This window comes from Eulemur rufifrons, chromosome 16 (genome assembly GCF_041146395.1).
Source record: "Eulemur rufifrons isolate Redbay chromosome 16, OSU_ERuf_1, whole genome shotgun sequence".
Taxonomy (NCBI): domain Eukaryota; kingdom Metazoa; phylum Chordata; class Mammalia; order Primates; family Lemuridae; genus Eulemur; species Eulemur rufifrons.
In genome coordinates this window covers 78,619,434-78,645,212 of record NC_090998.1, presented here as the reverse complement: position 1 = coordinate 78,645,212, position 25,779 = coordinate 78,619,434, and the positions used below count along the sequence as shown (strand labels likewise).

The following is a 25,779-nucleotide window of genomic DNA, read 5'->3' as shown; positions in this document are numbered from 1 at the left end:
TGCCAGAGTATCATGGCTCAATGCCAGTCTCTGGACTCCCTGGTCTTACCACCCTGGCTCCCTCCCACACCACACCATGAGGGGTCTCAGGAGCCCCTGACTCATGCCCAAGCCCTGGTCACATCTCCCACATCTCAACTCTTTGGCAAACAGGTGCCTCTGGGCTACCGCTTGGGCTTGGGGTGAGTATACTGGCCACATGGTGCCCCCTTGGGGGTTTGAATCCAGGGAAAAGGCCCTACACGTGGGCTTGGGTGCAGCCTATAAGAAGGGGGAGTTTGGTGAGGATTCCAAGTAGGCCCATCCCTTGGGGTCCATGGACTCCCTGCCTTGAGGAGGGAGACATGGCTGGAGGAGGGCAAGAGTGACGGTGTTGAAAGTGCAGAGGCTCCTCCTGCCCAAGTCTAAGGCTGGTACAGAGGGGTAGAACTGTTCAGTACTCTCACAAACAACATTTTTAACGCACTGACTCCCACACTAGAAAAGAAAAAATTTTCCTTGGGGCCATGGTGTTTTATTATGAAAATACAATTAAAAACTTTGAAAATAAAACAATCCTTTCTAATTTAATGAAAAATTTATTTTTTGTTGTTTTCTGTGCATGAGTTATATGCAACTTGAAAAATAGTTCACACAGCTCCCGAGGTGAAGAGACGTGTGAGTTATCTGTGTTTCATAAGGCCCTGGACTCAAAACTAGCATGAGTTAAATACAACTCACGTGGCACTTAATGTGTTACAAGTAGCAGGCAAATAACTATGATAGCTATTTATCAGCTATAAATAAATAAATATATCTGTTTATTTATGTGGCAGCCTAACTGGACCGTGGGATGCCCCAGTAGCTGGTTGAACATCATTTCTGGGTGCATCTATGATGGCATTTCCGGAAGAGATGAGCATTTGGATTGGAGGACTGAGTAAAGCAGATGGTCCTCCCCACTGTGGGTGGGCATCATCCTCAGCGCTTCTGGTTCTCAGGCCTTGAGACCCAGGCTGTGATGTACACCGTCGTTCTCTGGTTCTCAGGCCTTCAGACCCAGGCCATGATGTACACCATCGTTCTCTGGTTCTCAGGCCTTCAGACCCAAGCTATGATGTATACCGTCGTTCTCTGGCTCTCAGGCCTTCAGACCCAGGCCATGATGTACACCGTCGTTCTCTGGTTCTCAGGCCTTCAGACCCAAGCTATGATGTATACCGTCGTTCTCTGGTTCTCAGGCCTTCAGACCCAGGCCATGATGTACACCGTCGTTTTCTGGTTCTCAGGCCTTCAGCTGCATTGCCAGTTTTCTTTTTTTTTTTTCTTTTTTTTTTTTTTTTTTTGAGACAGAGTCTCACTCTGTTGCCCAGGCTAGAGTGAGTGCCGTGGCGTCAGCCTAGCTCACAGCAACCTCAAACTCCTGAGCTCAAGCGATCCTCCTGTCTCAGCCTCCCGAGTAGCTGGGACTACAGGCATGCACCACCATGCCCGGCTAATTTTTTCTATATATATTTTTAGCTGTCCATATAATTTCTTTCTATTTTTAGTAGAGGTGGGGTCTCGCTCTTGCTCAGGCTGGTCTCGAACTCCTGAGCTCAAACAATCCGCCCACCTCGGCCTCCCAGAGTGCTAGGATTACAGGCGTGAGCCACCACGCCCGGCCGCCAGTTTTCCTAGGTCTCCATTTTGTAGACAGCAAATTATGGGATATCTCAGCCTCCATAATTCCATGACCAATACCTTATAATAAATCTTTTCCTAGCTCTCTATCCATCTATCTAATCAATCAATCTATTAATATACATCTCCTATTGGTTCTGTTTCTGTGGAGAACCCTGACTAATCCAATAGCCAAGCCATAGCCTTGAAAGCTGAAAGACCCCGGATCCACACTTGTCAGGGAAGTTTCAGAGTCACCTTTGAGTAGACCGTACTAGGTTAGACCACAAGCATTTCTGCCATCTCCCATGTAGACTGAAGACCAGAGGCCTTTCCTTCTCTCCATTTTCTAGGCACCAGGAAAGATTCCAATTGACTCTGGAATCTGAGGCTAAGGTAGGATCCCCCAAACAGGGGGTCGGGGGAGAGAATTTGTCAATCTCCCCAGCTAGTGGGGAGCTCAGAGTCATATTTGATTTGGAAAAATAAAGTATTTAATAATATGGTTATGTCCTGTACTCCATTCTAGCATGATATATACATTGATAATAACAAATACATAAACCACATTATCTAGCTTCTGAATCATTGTGTTCTCATACCAGCATTCTGCCCTGTTTATATGTTGCCCTTTGTGTACTAGTCTTATACATCATAAATTCCATAAAGGCATGAAGTAGCTTAGTCATCACTGAGTTCCAAGCTGAATCTATCATAGTGCCAAGCCAGACACTCAATTACTCATTTTTTGAACTGCAAAGAGTGGTTCAGAATTCAGTTTAAAAATACATGAGGTTAAGGACATATTATCTTGTTCTAACGTTTCTTAGAACTAATGGTTTTTTTCCTACTTTTATATTGATTTAGATGAGAATATTCATTAAACTTTCTTTTAAATTAAATAAATATGATCCTTTAAGCATTTTAGTGAATATTTAGTTCCCAACAAGAATTTTTGGTAAATTCCTATAATAATATACAATTTTTATTTAATAGAGTGAAATTTCAGCAAAATTAGAACAAAATTGTGGGAAACAGTAGCAGTGACAGCTTCTGGCATTTTTTGCTCTTTGTAGTTTCACAATAGACTTTTTCGTTCTTATTGGAACTTTGCAGGGTATGAGTACCCTTAATAAGAGGAGATCATATGTAGAAAAGTAACATTACCTATTAATAGCATGAAATATAATTAGAGAGAAAAAGTCATGAGTGGGGAACCAAAATTCTCTAAGCAGGCTTGCAGTCACTTTTAGGCTATGTTTGTAAATGGCCTAATGAACTTGACCATGATCTGGCAAAATCAGTCAATGAGCACTTATTTGAGTTAGGTGACCACCTCAGCTGCGGGCACTGTGGCTCAGACCCAGCAGCCAGGCTGCAGGGGCCACACTGATTGGTTTTGCCATGCTGCCATTGTTTTTTTTTTTTTTTGGTTTGCACATAGAGATATGGTCTCATGTCTTTATAGATGAACCAGACTTCCTGCAATAATTTGGACACAAACTAGAGTTTTCCCTTGTTCCTCTCAAATGTGCTGCAAGTACCTGGATCATCCACCCTTCCCTATATTAGCCCAACATCAATCCAGATCCATGACCACCTATAACTGCTCAGTACTAATCTGGAAAGGAAGCAGGGTAGGTATTTTTAAATGTCATCCAAAGATGCTCTGGGCCCACCTGAAAGTCACAATATATTTAGCCTCTGCAACAAAAGACCAAAAAGAATAAAAAGCGGGTAGGTGAGGGAATAAACAATAATGGCGTGGTATCTTACAATTCTATTTTGCTCACTTAACTGAAACTTGGTAATATCAGGAAGAGTAGAGGAAGTTGCTTAAAAGATTATGGGCTAGTACAAATGTTTCTTTGCTAAATTTCTAAAGAAGGTTTCCATCAGATTGCACGGATACCATTGGCAAACCCTAAATCTGTAACTGCTCTGTGGTCTGCTGTAGCCCTCTGTATCACTATAACCAGCTGTTTTGGCGGAAGCACTGGTGGGTTTGGCCAGGATGCCCTGCCAAAACTGATTTCGGTATCGTCCTGGCTCCCAGCCTTTTTCCATCTGTTCTGTGTCTGAGTACACAACCCCAAACACACAAACACTGTGTCATTTCATCATAAACACTTCAGATTTACTGCACCATTTACTAAATAACATGTTCCCTTCTACTGAGAAAGTTTGTTTGAAAGTTAAACTTTAAGAAATATTTTACTGAATTCAAATGGGAAAAGGAGGCACAGCTCCTGGTGTTAAGCAGGCCCGCGTGAAATAAACAACTCTGCTTTGCATAGGAAAATCTGTTAGATCAAGAGAAAGACGGGTTTTTAAGATTCAATCGTGGTGTGTATCATGTTTTTTACTCTGGGGGAAAAAAAAGCATTTACAGCCAACTATTTTCAACTAAAATATCTGCTTTTGCTTATTCTACAGCTTGTTTTTTTTGTAAAGCACAGTGACCAAGCATAGACAATAACGACTAAAGTGCTGACTTCAAATAAGATTGTTTTTGCAATTTTTAATTAAGCAATCTGTGCAAACATTTTTTTTTTTTTCTCTTCAACATTAGGAGGAAAGAAAATGATCACACTTGGGGGCCTGGTGGGAAAACGGAAAATGCTTTCTCATTGCAACCAGATTTCAAAGCAGCGGAGTGCAGAGAGGCAGTGCCCTCAGTATTCCTCAGGATCGCTTGAGTGCAAGTCTCGCAAATAGGAATCAATTATATTCGGAGGCACACCTTGCAAGAGGAGCCTGCAGAAGGAGAGGCCACCTGGAGAGGACAAAAAGGAAAAGGGACAAGTCAAAACCCGCCTAAGTGAAAAATCGCTGAAATAATAATACTTCTTGACTAGCTGCCTGAAAATGTGACTAATTACGTTCCTGTTAGTTACAAAGATTCATTCAGTCCCTACTTGGCAATCTTTTCTGGTTTTAGTACGTTTAGAATTTAAAACACTTGGCCTCTAGAGGGAAAAGCAAGTTCCCAGCAGACCCATGGCAGTTTTTTTTCCCTCTACTATTGTTCAATCTTGGTTGAAATTCCTAAATAGTTAGAAAGTATTTATTGCTCTTTGAGAGGTTTTCTGATTCCTTGTGGATGATTTAAATGATCTGACTGAACGGCACAATAAACTCAGACCATGTTATGGATCAGCGGGAAGATCTGTTTCTAGTTTGTTAATGTGCTTTTTAATTAAGCACACGACATTCTTATTCAAGCACATTGGAAAAGAAAAAAACTACTCCCTGTAATTTTGGCCATTTATACCTTGTCAAAAGGGCAAAAATTGAAAATATTTTGTCATTATAAAAAAACTAAGACCAGTCTGGTATCTTCTGAAGGTGAGAGACACACCTGCTAATGTTCCATACCTACCTTCTGAGTTTCTGAATTATATTTAGAAAATAAAAGTACCCTTCAAGAGAGAATCCATGAAACCACAAAAATTCATGGTCCTTTAGTGAAGTGCTTCACTACTTGCTAATAAATTCACGTCCAGACAAAACAGCATGCCATTTGAACATTCTTAAAACTCCTTTAATGCAAATTTGAGAAAGTCATTCTCCTTTTAAAAAACCAACTCAAGTCACATATTGGTAGAAATGATGCCACTTATGTACATGTCCATTCCTTGATGCAAAGAATCCAGAATGCTTGGGTATCACTCATTTTCATCTACATTAAATGCTTTGGCTCATGCTCTACTGCATTCAAACAACTCGCTTCATGTCAACAGGAGATTGCTGATGAATAAGTACTAGCTGTTAATGTCAAGATACTGAAATACAAATTAAAACTACAAAGTTAGCGATTTTAAAGAGTCTATTTTCATTGGATTATGTAATGAAAATCATGCCATACTCCACAGGCTTGGTATGGCTTATGAGAGTCATAAGCTTCATATGCCAAAACCATATGAAAGCTTACCTTAGATGACAATATACATTCAAAAATCCTTACTGTGCAACGACTAAGGAAAAGAGAGAAAGAGAGAGAGAGAGAGAGAAGTTGTGAGCATTAATAAAGTGCTAACACCAAAGTTGAGTATTTGTTGGATGAAATTATGGTCACGATTATGATGAGGTGATGTCATTAATCCTTAGTCTTGTGAAAGATGTAGGAAAATAAAAGCACATGAAATGAAGGGTGGGGATCCAGTCACTTCAAAAGGATCATTAATATGTAAAACATTTATTAATAGGCACAACTACTTTGCCTGAGTTGGTGGCAAAGACAATCTGGTTGAATAGTGAATATTTATGGTAAGAGCTTCCAAACCATTAGCTTAAAACAAAAACAAAAACTCTACAACATATATATATTGTGTTTTTCAACAAAAGAAAAACTTTGACAATAGACAAAGTGTTAGTGTACATATATATATGTTGAAATTCTAAAAGGCGAAATTATCAAGTATAAATATTAGACTAGTGTATTCTACAATATTGTATTACAAACTGAATATATATATATGACTCATCTAAAAAGCCACATGACTTAAACTCAGGCTACAAAGCTACTATATGTATAATCTACAAAACTTTAAGAACTTTAAGAACTACAAAACTTTAAGAATTTTCTCCTCCTTTGAAAGCTGATATTATCTCTGGAAATACGGAAAGCAAATATTGTAAACTCAGGCATAGCTCTACATCATTAGAGTTTACGTAATCATTAGAGTTCCCCAGCCCCAAGGAACTCTTCATTTGTTCCCCAAAATGGGGGTGACTCATACATATATGAGAATATCATTTGATGCTTAATACATTTTTGTAAGGGAGTCTAGAATTTTCTCTCCTTTTAAGTTTATAAACGTATGAAATAATTTTGGTCTTCATAAAAATGTACAAAATGTCCAACAAATAGATGGGTTACAGGTATTCTACTGGTGAATTTGTGATCGGAACATCTTAAATATGAAAGCTTCCAAATATTGGATCTAGTTTTATATCATCCATCAAAAATGTCCAGAACATTTTTTTGTATAACTTAGCAAATTAAAAATGTTCAGTTTTCTGAATTTCGTCATGGATCTAAGGAAACTATGCTGTAAACTATCTTAAAGGAAGAACAACATACCTTTCTACATTTAAAAAAATGAAAATATTAAAGAAATATTATTGATTCCCAAGTTGTGATAGTCTTATTATATAAAATAAGATCACTTTCAAAGGGAGCTTTCTGGCTTTATTTTTGGGGACATATGGTACAGTACTTCATTTTCTGACAAAACTTAGCTTCTACATTACTTAACATCCTTGAATAATTTGGCCTTCCTTGTTCATGGCATAAACACTGTATGCCATGAGCTGCTAAGAAATACAATTAAAAGCAAATGAGAAAGTCAAGCTTTACATGCAAAGTGCGTTTCCATGTAAGAGGAATGGAACGGAAAATAGAAATATCCAGTGGGATATGAACTTTTAAAACCTGTTGCTGCCCCTCCAGGAAGACTGGTTGTCCAGGGGTATTTAGTCCTTGATATATCACTGCAGAATTAGAATATTTGTACCAGTATTTATTGATTCTTAGTTGACATTCTTACCTTTTTTTTCACAGCTTAACTTGATTCAAGTTACCTATTACCAGATAACAATCTGATGATAAACAATTTCAGCTTTACTTTTAGGACCAAAAGCTTTTGTCAATATATCACAGTTGATACTTTATTTTGAACTTATGTACTTAGAATACATTACTCTTAATATTAAATTCAATTACTGTACAATTTACTATACAATGACTATAAAAAATATATCATGTATATGCATAACATTATTCACTTTTAATGAGGGCCCCAAATATTGAGCAATTTATGAAAGCATCATTTTATAGCATTAACAACATTCAGTTATTTTCAAAGCAAGAATAAGTGGCACTGGTTTTTTGTTTTTTGTTTTTGGGGGGATGTTGAAACAGAAGCATCAAGAATACCTTGGAACTAATAAAGCTAGTAGTTTAGAAACCAGATGATTTGCAACTGTGACCTTATTCACCATTTAAAGCTAACGAAGTAGCTGAAATATTAATGTTTAAATTTATAAGGACTATCTCAATAATAAGGTCTGAAATTTTCTAAGAATACTTTATGCTTTATATTTGTGAGGAAAAAAATAAATTTTTTCCTTTTAGTTATGAATCATAAGAGAAAAACAGTGCTTTAAAAAAGTTATAAAAGGAAATTATTTTCTTCAAGAAGTTTCTCTACCATATTTACACTAGATTTAGGACTAAAAGACTCTTTTTTAGAAAACATAAATACCCCAAGCATTTACTATGATTTTCTAAAACAGATATTTACAAAATCATCTTTCTGGCTTTTAGACCATAATTTCTTCATTTTAGAGAGGTAGGAAAAATGAAGTCTTTGGTTATCACAGAATGGCAATATAATACAGTTAAAGAATGAAAGAAAACACATTAGGGTCATGTCACCTATTATCTCATAATGCTAACTCTTTGAAGGGGTTTTCATGGTGTCCCAAAGCAGGTTCTGCTTGTAAAGAAAACTTTCAGCATAATAAGGATAATCAATTAATATGAAAGTTAAGATGGCAGCTCATGCTGAGACACTGCTACCACATAAATCCTTATGTGTTTTCTTGATTTACATTAGTCATCACACTTCTGAAAACTAGTATAAACGAAACGTACGCCTATAAATAAAAATCCTCTAATTAGAGATTTTTTAAAAAACTAGTTTTAATATGTGTATACTATATTCTATATGTGTAGCATCAAACACTTCATTAGCAAACTTACCTGTATAAATATTAGAAGAGTCACAAAATACTAAACTAATTAAAAATAGTGTGAATTCCTCAATTGCAGTTCACTAGATGAGTTTCTGCACTAGGCTTGTATTTATAGATGGACTATGTCACCAAAGTGACAGCCCCTTGACTCTATTCATTCTTACCATGCTACACACATACTAGCATGCCACTGAAATTAATATTCCTTAAGTTAACAAAAATCATAAGACATAAAAATAAGTTGATTTAAATAACCAAGCAGCCTTCAACAAATGAGTGAATACAGAATGTAAAAATGTCTTCTCTCACCGAATTCCCTCCTTGCTTCTCTAGCCTCATCCCAACCCCTGCCCCAGCTGCAGCATTTTGACAATTTGGATTTTGCATTAAGAACAATAAATAAATGATTTTCTTTAACTTTAGTTTATACTCGAGATCTCGGATAGCATACCTTTCACCTCCAGTTTGCATTCCATCTCCACTTCCCCAAGGTCATTGACTGCTTTGCAGCAGTAAGTGCCTCCATCGTAGGGGCTGGGCTTACGAATCTCCAGGGTACAGACCCCCTGGTTGCTGAACATCCTGTATCTTGGGTCGTCCACAATAGCAACTTTGTTTTTCATCCAGGTTATTTTAGGCTGAAGTTAAGATCGAAGGGAGTTAGGTCAAAATATATCTGCACTTAGCATACTAATAGACCATTAAAGCCAGTGACAGAATTTTAAAGCATAGCTTAAAAAAGGAAGCACATCTACAAAGAACAGACATCTACTTGAGCACTGTTTCTCTCAAATTAAATTCTACTTAGTGCTTGGCAAAAAAGCAAATGGGCAAGTTGAAATGAAGGAGAAAGCCAGATTTGTTCAAAGGACTGTTTGTTCTAGGGCAATCTTCCCAAATGGATTCAGTTGCATTTGAATTTGATCTACATGGGTACAAACTTTAGTCATAAGATGAACAAGTTCTGGGCATCTAATGTACAGCATGAGTGGGGACAGGCCTTTCTCCTAAGCTCGGGATGAACCTCTCCATCTGCAGGCTCCTCGTTCCCACCTGGATATACCAACATCACTTCCAATTAAACATTCATTCATTCAGCATCTTCCTCCCATCCTCAGTCCAACTCTTTCCTTTGACTTCCCTATTTCTGTTCAAGATATATACAGGGAAAATACCACTGTTTACAATTTTTCCAAATTCTATGGCACTTTTCCTCGGTGCTACCCAGAGATGTATATCTCCATGGGCAACATTCATTAATTCATTGTTCTCAAATGCAAACGTGGAACCTTAAAATCTTTCTAAATCTCTTCAATCAGATGTGATATCTCCCTTCTCAGCACTCTGTGTGCCCTTATCAAAGCTCATTTTATATTCTGTCTTGCATTATAGTATAATTGTTATTTACTTTAACTTACTACAGAACTCTCAATGAATCAACATTACTACCTGATTTCCCAGGTGAAAAAATGTTACTTTCATCTCCTTACCTCTCAGTTCTTTTTAAAATAGATGGTTTTCTTTTTCTTTAGAAGGTATCCCTTAGTTAGTAAAGACACAGAAGCATGTTTTACTGCTACATTTGAATAGCGTACCTAACTGTCCACTAACCCCAACATCTTCTACCCAGCCCCCCATCCTGGAGAGACACAAATAGCAGCAGGAAGGTCTATTTATATTATTACTTACAATTATAACATGGCAAATAGAAAAGAGGGACTTTAAATTCAACAGACGTGGTAGAAAAACATGGTACCTTGGGATTTCCTCTCACGCTGCAGTTCAGGGTGGCATTGTACCCAGCTACAGCATAGGTGTTAACCAAAGGCTGAGTAAACATGGGTGCCTCTGTGAAATCGAAGTCGTCATACACTGGATTTTTATAGACTTTACCTTAAAAAAATGTTAAAAATATGAAAATTAGCCTGAGAATATATTATTCTTGGCATGCTTTACTTATGATTCAAACTTCCCTGAGCTTGGAAAACATGTAAAAACATGAGTGAATGCCACACGGCATATACTCCGAGGGGTACACATGTATAGCCAATCACACGTGGGACAGAAAGCCAGAGTGGTCATCTGACACTAAACCAGATAGTGAGAAGACTTTCGTGTCTTTCTGAGTATTTTGAACAGAAACGTGTTCTAATATGAAAATCACAAGGACTGGCTTTAAGAAGGAGAGTGACTTATGATGAAATAAAATGATAAGGATAGAGTTCAGTTTCTCCCTTCATTGCAGAGTGGGTCCTACGCGTAACTACACTAACAATGTCCAAGAATAAAAGCAACACAACTCTACAAGTAAATGTCTATTTTTTCCTATCACTGTGATTTTAGCCATTCATAGATCCACTGCCTGGAAGTTGAAATGAATTAAAGCTATATTTGTAAAAAAATGCAATAATAATATAATGTCACTTAAAAACTTTTATCTGTAAAATAATTAAAATTTTACTTGAACATTGTTACCATCATTTTACAATGTGCATTTACCATTTTCTTATTCCCTTTCACCACACTTCTCCTTCTTTCAGTCTTGTCTGTCTAATCACTGCCAACCAAGGTTTCTAACTGTCAGTCCACTCCCCACTCACCGTCCTTGGCGATCACGGCGCTCTCTTTAGTCATCGTCGCATCCTCACTGAGGCCGCACATGTTTTCAGAAAAGACCCGGAAATAATATTCATTCCCTATGACCAGTTCAGTAATGGTGGCATTGGTTCGGTGATAATGCTCGATGACAGTGAACCATTCCTAAAAGAAAAAAATCATAATAATTTGACCTAAAAATAAATACAATTTTCCAGCTGTTGATTGGAATAAATAATGAGGATGCTTCATTCGTAAAAAGAAAAAATAGCATTAATTTTTATATTGAGAGTAATAACAATGTACATTTAATTTAATACAATTATTTACATTTGACTACGTAATTTAATTCATTTGCACATTAGATTCAGATACCCTAGATGTCATCTATTACCTTTATATTTTCTTCATAACCAGTGTTTGTCACGTATGTATCCACCTGTCTACTTACTTGTCTATCCATCTTTTGTAGAAAAAAGTATAATTATAAAATTTTAGTACCAACTTATTATGAGGCAGAGATGATGATAAATCACGAGAGAAAAATTAATAATGTCTAGTAATTTTTCTTAATACCATTAACTCAGGGTCTTTCAAGTCTTTGCTCAGATTCATCTCCTCCCTCCCTGTTTCCCCTGCCACCATCTTTCCTCCACCACTTTGGTCACACTGTATGGCCTTAATCTGCCTAATTTTTTCCCACGGCACTTGCTACCTTGAATTATATTATATATTTACTATTTTACTTGTTTACCGTCTACCTCCCCCAGAGGAATGGACACACCATGATATAAAGTCCAACTTTTCTTCTCACTTCTTGTATTCCTAGTGTCTGTTACAGTACCTGGCACTCAGCAGGTTCTGTGCACAAAACAAATGTTTCTCGAATACTTAATGAATGAATGAGCGGTTAAGTCTACATTAAAAATTTTTTCAATTTTTTCCCTCAGCATACTAAGAAATAATAGCAGTTTCCAAATTTTCTACTTGCAGCCAGAAGAAAACCACACAGCGCCACATATTTTAGTACCATTAATTAAGAAAATATATATTTTGACAAAAGACACTTCATTGTAAAAAGCATTTACCTTGGAAATTTTAGGGGTCATTGTTATCTATGAAATTGGGGTATTTTAAAGACACCAAAAAATGTAGTTATACCTTCTTTTATTCCCAAAGGAATTGATGACAACTTTTATTCTAACGTTTATTGCATTGTGTTATTTGGTTTTATGTCTTTCTTTTTGCCTAGACTGTGAGTGCCCCAAGAGCAGGAGCTTTTTAAAATATTTTGATTTGGCAGCTACAACAGTGCTCAATACACAGTAAGAGAATGAAAACCTGAATGTTTTGGCACATATAATGAAAACAGTGCTCACGGAAGGTATGAATGACTATGGGAATTTAAGTGAGGAACAGCCCCAGCCACAAGGAGATGATTGATGGCAGGTGATCCCCTGAGAGAAGCACCAGCAGGGTGAGTGGCTGCTGGTCCCTGGATCTGCCCCTGCTGAGGTGCAACAGAAACACAGGGTGCCAGGGGTCACATGCAGCAGCAGGAAAGTCCTGGCCCACCTGAACTTGACTGGGTATCTAAGAAGACAAATGTTGAGCAATTCTGATAGGGCTTGGAGATTGAAGGCTGCCTGAAGGGCCCTCTGTAGTAGGAACCACGATGCCCTTGGATTCACTGCCAGAACTGGGCCCAAGCTCCAACGAAGAGCCCTCACTGTAAAAGGGAGCCCACGATATTCACATCCCTCCCTGCAAGGTCATTCATCAGCCTAGGTCTTAAGCTGTCCAGGTTTAGAGGAAAACATCACTTTACATCAGCAGTCCCCAACCTTTTTGGAACCAGGAACCGGTTTCATGGAAGACTACTTTTCCAAGGACCGGGGGATGGGGGATGGTTTCGGGATGACTCAAGTGCATTACATTTATTGTGCACTTTATTTCTATGATTATTACATTGTAATATATAATGAAATAATTATACAAACCTCTCTGCTAATGATAATCTGTATTCACAGCCACTCCCCAGCGCTACATCACCACCTCAGCTCCACCTCAGATCACCAGGCATTAGATTCCTACAAGGAGCATGTAGCCTAGATCCCTCGCATGCACAGTTTACAGTAGGGTGCACGCTCCTGTGGGAATCTAATGCCATGCTGGTCTGATAGGAGGTGGAGCTCAGGCAGTGATGCGAATGATGGAGAGCAGCTGTAAATATAGATGAAGCTTCACTTGCTCACTGGCTGCCCACCCTCCTGCTGTGCAGCTCAGTTCCTAACAGGCTGGTACTGGTCCGAGGCCCAGGAGTTGGGGATGGCAGCTTTAAATGCGAAATCTTACTTTGTCATGTAGCAACCACCCAGGAAAACAAAAAGATGTGCTAGAAATAGTTTATGGGAAAAAGTGGCTCGATAATGCCTTCCTGTTACTTAGACTGCCCTTCCTAACCCTCTCTCTTTTTTCTATGAATCTAACGTAACTTCATGGAGTAAGTTCTTACTGAGATCTACTAGTGTAAATGTCTAAAGGCCTCCTATCATATCATTCAGTATGTCTTACTCTTCCTATGAGGATGAAAAATGGCTTTTCATTTTTCATTGTGTGTTCATTCATTCATTTATCCACTTACAGGTAGGACAGCAGTGAATGGGTTCTGTTCAAACTTTGGCATTTAAAGTCTGGTGATCTCCAGCAAGTCATTTATCCTCTCTGAGCCTCAGTTTCCTCATCTATAAAATACAGGTTATAATAATTCATACTCTAACTAGGTTGCTTCTTGAATACATTAAGTTCTTTTCCTCCTCAGGACCTTTGCACATGCTGTAACCCTTTAGAATCTTTCTTTTCTAACTGGTGCCTGTCTTCCTTTTTTTAGACATAAGTCTATACTAGCCAACATTCATTGCACGAGGACAAAGAGCTGCATTGGTATAAATCTGAGTCAGAATCTAGAATGAGTAAATATTTATCGAATGAATGAATTTGTTGAATTCTACTGAGCATTGCACTGGCTGCTTTATGCCATTTTAACTTTATAATAACCAAGTATGGTAGGTGTTTGTGCCCTTATTTTATAGATGAGGAAGATGGAGATCAAAGAAATCAAGTGGCTGTCCAGGTACATGTGGTCTTAGGTGGCAATGCTGGGATCCAAGTCCAACTCTGTGGCTCCACAGGCCCTGCCCTTTCCACTTTGCCATGTCACTTGTCCACTGCCCTGAGGACTCCTCACCAAGGAGGGCCTCATGCTGCTCCCTTTACCTCTGATGAAATGTGGTTTTGCTGCTGCTGAACCAGGAAAGGCAGACCTTACCATGCTCTTCTTGTCAGCCTTCTGGATGGTGTACCCTGTGATGGTGGCATTTCCATCATCCTTTGGTGGTATCCATGTCAGAGCAACATTCTCTCCCCAGACATCCTCAATCTTCACAAGTTCGGGTGGACCCGGACGGTCTGTCGGATGAATTCATGGCGTCACTATGAGGTCACTTTCCCTCCCAATCTATACCTCGGTACATGAGGGTATTTTTAAATGTCCTTCCCTGTGTTACTGGAGGCAATGCTTTTCCAGACTCTCCCACGGGGGCTTCTGAGACCCTGTGCCTTCCATTAGAATGGAGCCAGGCCAGAGCCAAGGGTACAGAATAGCCTCAGCACTCCCTTCAACTTAACCAGAATCCAAAAGGGTCAGCCAGTGGGAGAACAGTGCTCAGTTTAAAGGGAATGACCTTTCACCCAAGGGGAGGCTTGCCACAGGAAGTTGCCCCTTCGGTTAGAGAACCTCAAGTTTCAGGTTCTATTAATAATAAAAATGATTGGAAACAAGTTTTCTCCTAGCCCTGCTCTTAAGTTTATTTCTTGACATTGCAAAAATTATAGAACAGTTCAAGCAAGAGGGCTCCACCCATAAAGGATCCTCTCTCTGTCCCCGTAACTCTGGGCAGAAGCAAGAACTAACCCTTTTTGTTCTTTGGGCAGCTAAGTATCTAACTAGCCCTACAGGAACAACCAAATTAGTGTTTAACTTTGTTTAGGTACCTTTTCCTTACATTTCATAAAAATTCTTCATTTTCCATTCAAACTTTACTATTCGTGAATTTCAGGTGTAGTAAGAAACATGTATCTAGAATCTACAGTACTTTTTAATGGAAGAATCTAACATGGGCAATAGTCTTATCATTAGGGAGTTGAGAAACTAAGAATAAAAGAGAGCTGGAATGTAAAGCAATACATATGAATTTCACTAGAAAGTACATGTATTGATTTTCTTGACCATATATGCCCAAATCTCCCATGATTAGTCTTTTTAGTCAGTGAAAGTTTATTTTGAAATGCTAACAAATCTTACAAATTTATCTATTTTTTAAAAAACGAATCTAAAAAAGAATTTTATGTAGAGCCAGCCTAACAAAAATTCCCACTCTTGGCTGGGCGCAGTGGCTCATGCCTGTAATCCTAGCACTCTGGGAGGCCGAGGCGGGAGGATTGCTCGAGGTCAGGAGTTCGAGACCAGCCTGAGCAACAGCGAGACCCCCATCTCTACTAAAAATAGAAAGAAATGATTTGGACAGCTAAAAATATATATAGAAAAAAATTAGCTGGGCATGGTGGCACATGCCTGTAGTCCCAGCTACTCGGGAGGCTGAGGCAGAATGATTGCTAAGCCCAGGAGTTGGAGGTTGCTGTGAGCTAGGCTGACGCCACGGCACTCTAGCCCGGGCAAAAGAGTGAGACTCTGTCTCAAAAAAAATAAAATAAAATAAAATAAAATAAAAAAATCCTACTCTTGCCTTAACAACAAAGACAATTAGTCCCCATACTGCTTTGACAGAACATTCTGGCTCTTTCCTCCAAAACCTACCAACGATCTGAATGTCAATCGATGCGGTGTCCACGAATTTGTCCACTTTGACTTCCAGGTCATATTTCCCAGAGTGGCTCCTCTCTGCTTTTCTGATAAATATGATTGTATCAGTCTCAGAGTTGCGAATGTTTATTTGATTCTTATCAATTTCTGCACCATCCTTCTTCCAAATTAATTCCGGTCTTGGTTTCCCCTAACAAGAAAGACAGAAGAAGTACAGGAGGGAAATCAGATTGTCTCAAGATGTTTTTTCAACATTACAAGGACAACAATGGCTTACACCATTCTAGGAAAGGTTGCAAAACACCACCCTGCTAGTCCAGTGGTGAACAATTACAGCAGTAAAGCTACGGCCCATTGATTACATTCTGTGTGCAAGGTCTTACCCTATGTACATGGCATTCATTTCTTCACATAAAGATAAGCATCAGTATCCTCAGAAGAGTTAAATGATTTGCCTGAGGCCTTGCAGTTAAGTAAGCACTGGAGCCATGTCTCCCAGCCAGGTGTCCTAGGCTCCAAAGCCCACACAGCACAGCGTAATGGTTAAGAGCATGGACTCTGGGGTCCTGGAATCTACATTTGGTTTCTGACCACTTAATAGCTGTGTGACCTTGGGCAAGTTACCTCAGGTAAGTCACTTAACTTCTCTGTCAGTTTCTTCTTTGCTCAACGAGGGTGGTAAGGAAATCTGCCCTTCCTGCCTCACAGGGTGTTTCCAAGCATCAAATGAGAGAATGTGTGAGAACTCCTGAGGTTATGCACATATACAAACATGATATACACATACACACAGAGCTCTGCTCAAACCCACGTTCCCATGAAAACCAACCTAAAGGGACAGCTAATTCAGGCCATCCTCACTGCACTCAGGCCCAGGCCTACGAAGAGGCCTGAGTACTACATATACAGGGCTGTCCAGAAACTATGCTGCCATGTAATATAAAAAATAGAGACATTTATTATATTAACAATGGCTGGATACTTTCCAGACAGCCTTTGTACAATGTATGAAATCAGAAAGAAGGCCAAGAAGTATGTGAAACAGAAGCCACCTTGCAATGGCTTGGCAAGGTTCTCCCCACTTCTCTCCTCCCACAGCCTAACACAGGGTCTGGGAGGGGAAAGAGCATGAGAACACAGAACTCATAGGTCTGGCATCTCAGGGACTGCTTAGTCACTAGGAAGAGAGTGGGGTGTGTGTGTGTGTGTGTGTGTGTGTCTGTGCATATGTGTATGAGTATTCAAATGTGTACAGAGACATAAATTCTAATTCTAAGGCCATGCTGTCTGATATGATAGCCATGAACTGCATGTGGCTATTTAAATTAAAATTAATTTAAATTAAAGAATATTAAAAATTTATTTATCCAGTTTCACTAGTTTCTAATCACACATTTCAAGTGCTCAATAGCCACATTTGGTCAGTGGTGACCATACTGGACAGCACATATATAGAACACTCGAACATTTCTATCACTGCAGAAAGTTCAGTCGAACAGCTCTGTCTAGATGTATAACAGGAGTCATACGAGTAGGGAGCTGGGGCGAGGGCCTGGGGAGGTACAGGGAATGTGTGTGTGTGTGTGTGTGTGTGTGTGTATGAGATCAAAACTGATCTGATTACATTATAAGTGAAGCGTGGTTAATCTTGTGAACAACAGATTCTTTTGCTGGAGCAATGGTTTTAAAATGTTCATTTATTTCAGTTAGTGGCATCATGATTTCAAATTTCAGTTATCCTTCTTATAGAAATTTTTTTGGTTTGGGGTCATCGTGGGAGCTAAGCATGTATCGTTTTCCTGAATGTTACCCTGAGTGCTTCACTTAAAATCATCAGTTTTACAGATTTATAGGACCAAAAGAACCTTTAAGCATTTCTTCATTTGGTATCTTCTTGATGTTTATTCCTTGCCCCGCTGTGGCTCCTGAGCTTCAGACAAGACTCTATGTCATTTGTCTCATGTAGAAAGAAAATCTACAATAGTTTCTAGATTTCTCTACTTCTATAGCCAGAGATTTTAAAATCATTCCCCCAAATCTCTTCCATTATTTACCTACTCTCCCTTTCAGGAAGTCTTGAATCATGATAAACTTAAATGCTAGAGCACCTCCTTCTACTTAAACAGCCGGGCCCTGGAAAGAGAAAATAAGCGACCCCTGAATTATTACCTGGAAGGGTATAACCAGATTGACTGCTTCTCCAACTCTGCGGATATAGGTTTGCTTCAGGTGCCTCGGGATACGAATCTTTGGAGCCTCTGAGTGAGGGTAAAAGAGCACAATTTTGCAGTCAGTATAGTGAGCTAGAAATGGCCTGACATAAGCATAATGACATCATGCTCACTGGCATATCTGTGTGGTCATGTCTCTGCTGTGCCATCCTAGCTGTGCCACTAACAGATTATATAGAGTAACTTCGGTTCAAAATGTTTTCTTCAAGCAGAGATGTTTTAACAGTTTGACTTAGCAAAATTTATCCCTGATCTCTTTGACTTTATTGCAACTTTGTATTTTTATTGTCTGTTATAGGCAGAAAGCAACTTTGTAGGAAAACACCAAATTTTCTCAGGGCCTTATGTATATTTTTCATAGTTTCTAACAGCGAGTATATTCACCAGCAAACATTCCACAAAAGATCTACAGGCACCATGTTAGCTGGTAGGACTGTCCATTCTTTCTCAGTAGGGGAAAAAAAAGTTTTGGCACCTAGCACTTGCTATTTAGGTGATTCAGTTGGAGTTTCATTGTCACTTTGTTCCTGTGTGACTATGGTGAAGTACACAAGAGGAAAGCCTGATCTGTTGTGTATTAATATTCATTAAACATCGTGGAGATACCAGAATATTTTGCTGCAAACCCTTCAGGAGCAGGGAGTCAAAGGCTCACAGGCTCACATGGATAAAGCAGGTCTCATTACTCAAGTGCTTTGTATGTGATGGACACTGGGCAAAATGCATTATTTAAATCCATAATTCAAACCTCAGAACCACCTTAGAAGGTGGGTACTGTTTTTACTTTATGATAAGGAAACTGAAGCATAGGATGTTAAGCGACTTGCCAGGATTGGACAAGGTGACACAGCCAGGATTAGAACCTGGAGTCAGACTCAATGCTCTGGTGAGAAGCATGGCTGGCAGAGCCCAAGATCTGGCTTCGAGTCTCAGATCTCAGACACTTAGTAGATCTGGTCTCACTCTCCTCTTCTGTGAAATGGAGCTAATAGAAACATACCTAATTCTAATGCAGAAAATTGTTGTGAGGATTAAATCAAGTCGTCCATGTAAAGCATTTAGAATAATGGCTGATAACAGTAAGTACCCAGTAAGCTTTTAGGGAATGATGGTGATGATAACTGAATGTTACGGTTGGAAGGGAATTCCCTAACTTTATACACAAGGACACAGAGACCCAGTAAGGTCCCACATTAAATTAAACCATAATAATAATAAAAGCTAGCACATATTGAGGGCTTACTATATGGCAAGCACTCTGTTAAGCAAGTAACATGGATAAATTTATTCACTTTTTACAACCTCTTGATGTGGCATTATTATTATCCCTGTTTTGCAGATGAAGAAATTAAGACTTAAAAAAAAGATCAAGTCTCTTGTCCAAGGTTGCATAGCTAATAAATGATGGAAACAGCATTAAACCTATGCAGGGTGTCTCCAGAATCTAATGAGAAAATGTACATGCTTCATGCTTTCTTCCATCCATCCTTTATCCATCCATCCATCTACCCATCCATCCACCCATCTGTTCATCCATTCCCTGATTCACTTGCAAAAGGTTGGAGGTCACACCATAAGTCTGTGGCAAAACACGGTCCACAAGCCAGACACCCAGGCCCTCAGTTTAATGTTCTTTCCCTTGGAGTTGTGGTTCTCAAACTTTTTGGTCTCAATATTCTATGACAGTCTTAAAAATTATCATGGACCCACAAAAGCTTTTGTTTACATGGGCTGTTATATATCTATTGCCATATTCAAAATTAAAACAGAAATTTTTAAAATATTCATTTATTCATTTAAAAATAATAATATTTTAATGAAAATAATCATATTTTATATTAACAAAAATTTGGTGAGATGAGTTGCATTATTTTATATTTTGAGTCTCTTTAATGTCTGACTTAATAGAGGACAATTGGATTATCGTATTTGTTTCTGTCTTCAATCTGTTACAATATGTCATACTGGTTGAAGTATATGAGGAATGTCTGGCTTCACATAGATGGAGGTATATAAACTTTCCAGACAATTATGGATATTCCTCATTCATTCTATACTTAAAATGATGAGTTCTAGTTTTCTAAGGGTTAACTGCAATGTGGAATCTGAAACCAATTCAATGACCTTTTTCATACTCTGTTACATTTAAAATCTATCGGTCTATCCTGCATTTTGAATGTATCTTTCATCCATGCATGATTTTTTATAACATGTATTTGTCGGCCGGGCGCGGTGGCTCACGCCTGTAATCCTAGCACTCTGGGAGGCCGAGGTGGGCGGATCGTTTGAGCTCAGGAGTTCAAGACCAGCCTGAGCAAGAGCGAGACCCCCATCTCTATTAAAAATAGAAAGAAATTACATGGACAGCTAAAAATATATATGGAAAAAATTAGCCAGGCATGGTGGTGCATGCCTGTAGTCCCAGCTACTCGGGAGGCTGAGACAGGAGGATCGCTTGAGCTCAGGAGTTTGAGGTTGCTGTGAGCTAGGCTGGTGAAGTTAACTAACTGGTCCTCAGAGTACCAAGTTGTAAACAGGAGGAGAGGGTGACCTCCCACTCTGCCTGAAGAGAGCTGTTTTGTTAATTTCTAACTCCTAGAAAGCATTAATAAAATATCAAAGGAGTTACAACAAAATAGGGGATTTTGAGAAAGAAAGGGGTTAAAAAAAAAAGCCAACAATATAAAATGGAACTTAAATCTTGAAAGCCTCGATACCTACCAATGACTTCCCTCACGACAATGGGCTGAGAGTAGTACTTGGGCTCGCTGGCGCCCGCCGCGTTAATAGCCTTCACACGCACGAAGATCCTGGCATCCGTCGGCAGACCTGTGATGGTGAACTTCGTCTTGTCGATCAGGTCTGTGTTTGCAACTATCCAGTCCTCAGCTAAAGTCCATAAAAGAAAAAGAAAGGTAGGAGGAACAGTCTTTAGTGACAGAAATCATGCTAAGTATTATAGTCCACTCCAAATTAGTATTTTACTCATAACTAAATTTGGAGAGATTATGACTTTGGTCTGCACTCAACTCGACCCGGGTGAGCGTTTTTCATATATTTCAATGAAAAACGGCCTCCAATGGCTAACATAAACAATAGGAGGAATAAACTGTCAGATTATACCAATTCTGAAAAACCTCTTTTTCAGTATTAAAGTATCCTGAATAATAGTTAACAGTCCCCAAGAATTTTGCAGCAGTTTTATTCCAATTTAGTTTTATTATGATTGATGTAATCGTGATATCTAGCCATCTATCTACATCAAAGTTCAGAAACACAGGAAAGTTCTGTTTTTGTGAATGAGAAACATTGACCTGTATAATCTATATAATCTCTCTATTTTATCTCGGCTGGTTCGTTATTGTGAGACACTAATTTGCATAATCAGCATAATCTGATCACATACATTCACATTCATGAAGAAAGAACAGAAACTTACATCCATAAAAAGGAAACACAGCTCACAAGCTGATACCTCATAAGAAGTTGATAAAATTCTATCCCTTCAAAGATCTAATTGTTTTTTTTTTTAATTTAATTTTTTAGTTTTTGGTAGCTTTTTCTACAACATCAAGAGAACTTAAACTCAGCATCCAGGGCTTACAAATATTTCAGCTTCTAAAAGTTAGGAACATTATGCCCATAGGACAAAAGAAGGCTTGGATCCCACATTATGAAGTCACTGTCCACCCCCACCCTACCCCGTGCCAACTCTCAGGGCGTGTGTGTGTGTGTGTGTGTGTGTGTGTGTGTGTGGTGGACATACTTCATGCTTGGTCATGGAACATTCCCAGAAACGTTATCCTATAGTAAGAAAGTTTGAGAGCGTCACGGAATACTTTACCTGGTAGGTCATACGCAGCCTCCCCATTTTCATCAGACTGTTTTGCTGATGTACCTTTGAGAATCCGTCATTAAAATTAATTAAAGACACCCACTTTCACACCAGAAGAATATCGTATCAGCAGTCAGCATTCTCTGTTAGTAAAGTATGCAAAGTGTGCAAGGAAATTTGTCTTCAGAACAGTGAGAGAAGAGACCAAATGTGTTAGAGGGCTTCCTCAGGAGAGGCCATGGTTCTGGTCCTGAGGCACCCACCACAGAGAAGAGGAGGGAAAAGAAAAGAGAAGAGAAGAGGAGGAGAAGGGAGGCTGAGACACCTCCAGCTGTGAGAAGAAGAGACAGAGAAGAACAAGCAAGATCCTGAAGAAAACGGAGGTGTGGAGGTCCTGGAATCCGCAGGGGAGCAGCACACAGTGGAATAGTCTATCCTTCTTCCTGTCCCTGCCACTGCAGTCTGGGAGGATCCTCTCAGGTCCCCAGTGGACACGGTGCTTCCACAGTGGGTCTCCCTCATGGGAGTTTGGGAGTGTGGGCACTGGTGGTAAGGCCAGCCCTTTCTTCCCAGGGCTCAAGTTCTTGTTCTTTTATTTATTATTATTATTATTATTTTTTTTTTTTAAGATACAGATCCCATAAAAGGGCTCAAGTTCTGAGTGGAAATGGAGGCTGCCCCAGCAGCTCAAGAGGCAGCCCTGGTTGCCATGACAATGAACTCTGTGACAAGAAAACAAACTGAGCCTTCCCAGGTCCCTACATTTCACATGGGTGGCTCACAGGGTGGTCTTGGGCACTCCCCACTGGTTTGGGATGACTATCTTGGTGTCAGGAGAGGAGCAGGGGCGTGGGGACAGGACTGCTGGTCCCTTGGAACCTTTGCCTCTCTCTTGTTCCAACCCTACCAGGAGTATCAAGAGAAGTGGCAGGAAGCCAGAATATCCTGGCAGCTGGGAGGGTACACGAATGATAAAAATTACTAGTGACTTTGAAAGAGAGATATATCTTTAAGCGAACAGTCTGTTTGGGAGCTATAATGTTGGTGTTTGCATAGTTAAGAGACAATTGATGAGAACATGAAAACAGGAGACGGAGAAAACACGTACAAAAGAGTGAAGAACTAGTAAAAGAGAAAGTTTCAAGAGAAAACAGGACGAAACAAGATCAGAGGGGAACAAAAACAGCCCATCTCTTCACATTTCAACCACTTTAATGGAGGAAAACAAAGAGAAAGAAAACGGTGTCCCTGGGGATGGGGAAGGAATATGTGAGTTATTTAACAATGCGAGGAGAATTTTTAAGAAAGGAAAGAAAGAACTAGAGTGGAGGAAGAAAACAAAGAAGAGTAAAATGTTGCAGGCATTTAAAAAAAACCCCAAAAACCAAAACCAAAACCAAAACAAGAGAAAGGCAGAGTCCAAAACAACACACGATCTCATAAAGGAAAGAAGTCTCTTACAGAATAAAACCTGACATATCTCAAAGCATTAAACACTACAGAAAATTAGTCTAGAGGACAACAGCCATTAAAAGAGAATGAAGAATAGGCAGCCACATAAAGAACATAAGAAAAGACTGCAAGAAGAAAGATAATACACGTTATGAGAGAACTTCCATAGAAAGCTAATTCCAAAACGTTATGTGACAAAATATACATAAGAAATGACTGTGTACATATACATATGTATATGCAGATATACATATGTATCTACACAGACCACACGCAAAATTATGTAAAATACACTCCATTGTATTTTATCTAAGGTGGGTAACATCAAAATGACAGCCATCTATCATTTTGCTGTATCTTCTTACTTTTTAAACCTATCAGAAAGAAAAGAGTAAAGAATTTGCTCTGTTTCATACATACACAAAAGGTTTGTGTTCAGTAGCCATATCACATACAAGATTGGGAAATTCTGCTGGCTGGGCAATATCAAAAACAGAGAGGAGTGCTCATGATTTTTTTTAAATCGGGGGGAAAAATAGAATAGGAATAAAGTATATTCTGAAGTGCTCAAGAACTTACTTTTTGCATTAGTGACACCACCCTGCCTCCCTTGCTGGGTTACCCTTGGAACTTTCTTATAATGTTTCCACTGGTGACTTTTTAAACCCCGGAAAAATCAAACATAGTCTTCGGTGAATGGAGTGTGTGTCAAAGGAATTGAGTGACACCAGGATGCCCCCTCGCCTCTTCTTCCCTCCAGACCAGCGATGATCATGTCCATGGCTGCTCCACTCCAAGGGTCTGGGATTTCATTTTTAATAGTTTTCTCTTCATTAGAAGTTTCTTCTCCACGGTGGTTTTTCTCTGGGGGAGGCACATTTGTGTTCCTGATTTCTCAAATGTGCTCTGTCACCTCCTTCCTTCTTTCACTTGGAGGATCCATGCTAAAGTTTGGGGTCCAAAGAGTTTTCTTGGAGGTTAAGTCTTGGGCTACTGTTTGTGGAATACGAACAAGCTTCCCTGGTGGATTGTTTACCTACCGTCCTCCAGAACGAAGCCTGGGTCCAGAGCAGGGGCAGTATTATTCAGCCATTTTCAAATGTCATCCCCTTCCAGTCATGGCAAATAGGAAACTAAGAAACACAGCTGGCTCTTGGTGGATTTCACATTTTTTTTTGTTTGTTTGTTTTTAGGTACACTCCGGCCCATATTTTCTCATGTCATTTTTTCTTCTATTATTTCTATCAGTGATTTTTTTGTTTTTTGGGCCTTGCTCCTCTTCCCCTCCTAAATTTAAGTGATTAAATTTTTATATATCCAAGCCCTGAGATAAGTGACTGCTACATGTTGAATCTATTTCTTATACCCTCTGGGATTTAATGCTGCTTCCTTTAAAACTAAGAGCTGTTTTTAAATCTTCTTCTTCATTTCTTTTTCCTTTAAGAAGGCAGGAGATGATCACCAGATAGCCAAATATGTAGTCTCTCATTATACCCATAACAGGCAGTTCTTTTGATAGCTAAGTCCTGCTCAGTATAGGTTTTAGAATTTCCAATTGGCTTCATCCTGTCTAGACTTTTATTTTGCAGCGGTACAATTCAATTGCACCAGTTCAAGAAGTGGTAGTCTCTGAAGTTTTTCAGAGACCCTTCTTCCTATGTATTAGTTCAATCGTGTTGCACAATCTGGCAGCATAGCCAGCATATTTTTGAGATGTCAATTTATTAGCATCAAGTACTAAAGCAGGGCTACATTTTTACACATGTCAGAAGGATGATATTTGGCTTGATCTTGTTTTCAGTAGGAAGGAGATGAGTTCCCAAGAAAGAGAGACAAAAGAAAGGGGGGCCTATCTCACCTATTGACGACAGTATTCATTTTATCTACTGGTTGTACTTACTTCCTTCAAAGCAATACTCTAGCACATAGCCATCTAAACCTGCTGCACCAATCTGGTCTGGGGGCCGCCACTTCATGGTGACAGTTGTGTCAGTGACAGAGTCAACAGTCAGAAGAGTAGGAGGGCTGGTTACAGCTTAAAGATAAAAAAGACAGAAAAAGAAGAATCTATTAACTATAGAGTTATGGCATAGGAACTATGACAAAATGAACTAGGATACAAATAAAAATAGACACAGAAGCCCTACATCTTAATATAATGCAATTGAGACTCATGAGCACAGTTGTGTGCAAGGCAAAGATCTGATAAACATGAGAATTTTGGAAATGCTACCAGGCATTTCCTCCAATTTAGGAGGTTATTGTGGGAGGCTGGGAGGCCCAGGAAAGTTGAAGAAGTAAGTCAAAGTTCAGAATCTAATGATGTAGAGTAAATTTCCTATAACTCTCTAACTTTCAAGTGTAAACTCTTGCACTAAATC

General features: G+C 39.2%; 1 protein-coding gene across 7 annotated transcripts in view; it reads right to left on the bottom strand.

Moving 5' to 3' along the window:
* Window positions 1–4,144: 4,144 nt before the first annotated feature.
* Window positions 4,145–25,779, bottom strand: part of MYBPC1 (myosin binding protein C1) — a 79,791-nt gene continuing 58,156 nt past the window's right edge. For 3 of the 7 annotated variants that reach the window (XM_069491567.1, XM_069491568.1, XM_069491570.1), the window contains 11 exons: window positions 25,299–25,433; window positions 20,833–21,000; window positions 18,050–18,138; window positions 15,875–16,070; window positions 14,327–14,466; window positions 11,004–11,163; window positions 10,160–10,296; window positions 8,855–9,041; window positions 7,079–7,137; window positions 5,576–5,618; window positions 4,145–4,417 (listed from right to left, as the gene is read on the bottom strand). In XM_069491567.1, coding sequence (XP_069347668.1) covers window positions 5,595–5,618; window positions 7,079–7,137; window positions 8,855–9,041; window positions 10,160–10,296; window positions 11,004–11,163; window positions 14,327–14,466; window positions 15,875–16,070; window positions 18,050–18,138; window positions 20,833–21,000; window positions 25,299–25,433 — 1,295 coding nt within the window. In that variant the 3' untranslated portion in view covers window positions 4,145–4,417; window positions 5,576–5,594. The remainder of the gene's footprint in view (window positions 4,418–5,575; window positions 5,619–7,078; window positions 7,138–8,854; window positions 9,042–10,159; window positions 10,297–11,003; window positions 11,164–14,326; window positions 14,467–15,874; window positions 16,071–18,049; window positions 18,139–20,832; window positions 21,001–25,298; window positions 25,434–25,779) is intronic. The other 4 variants (XM_069491571.1, XM_069491572.1, XM_069491566.1 and 1 more) reach the window with 2 other exon arrangements.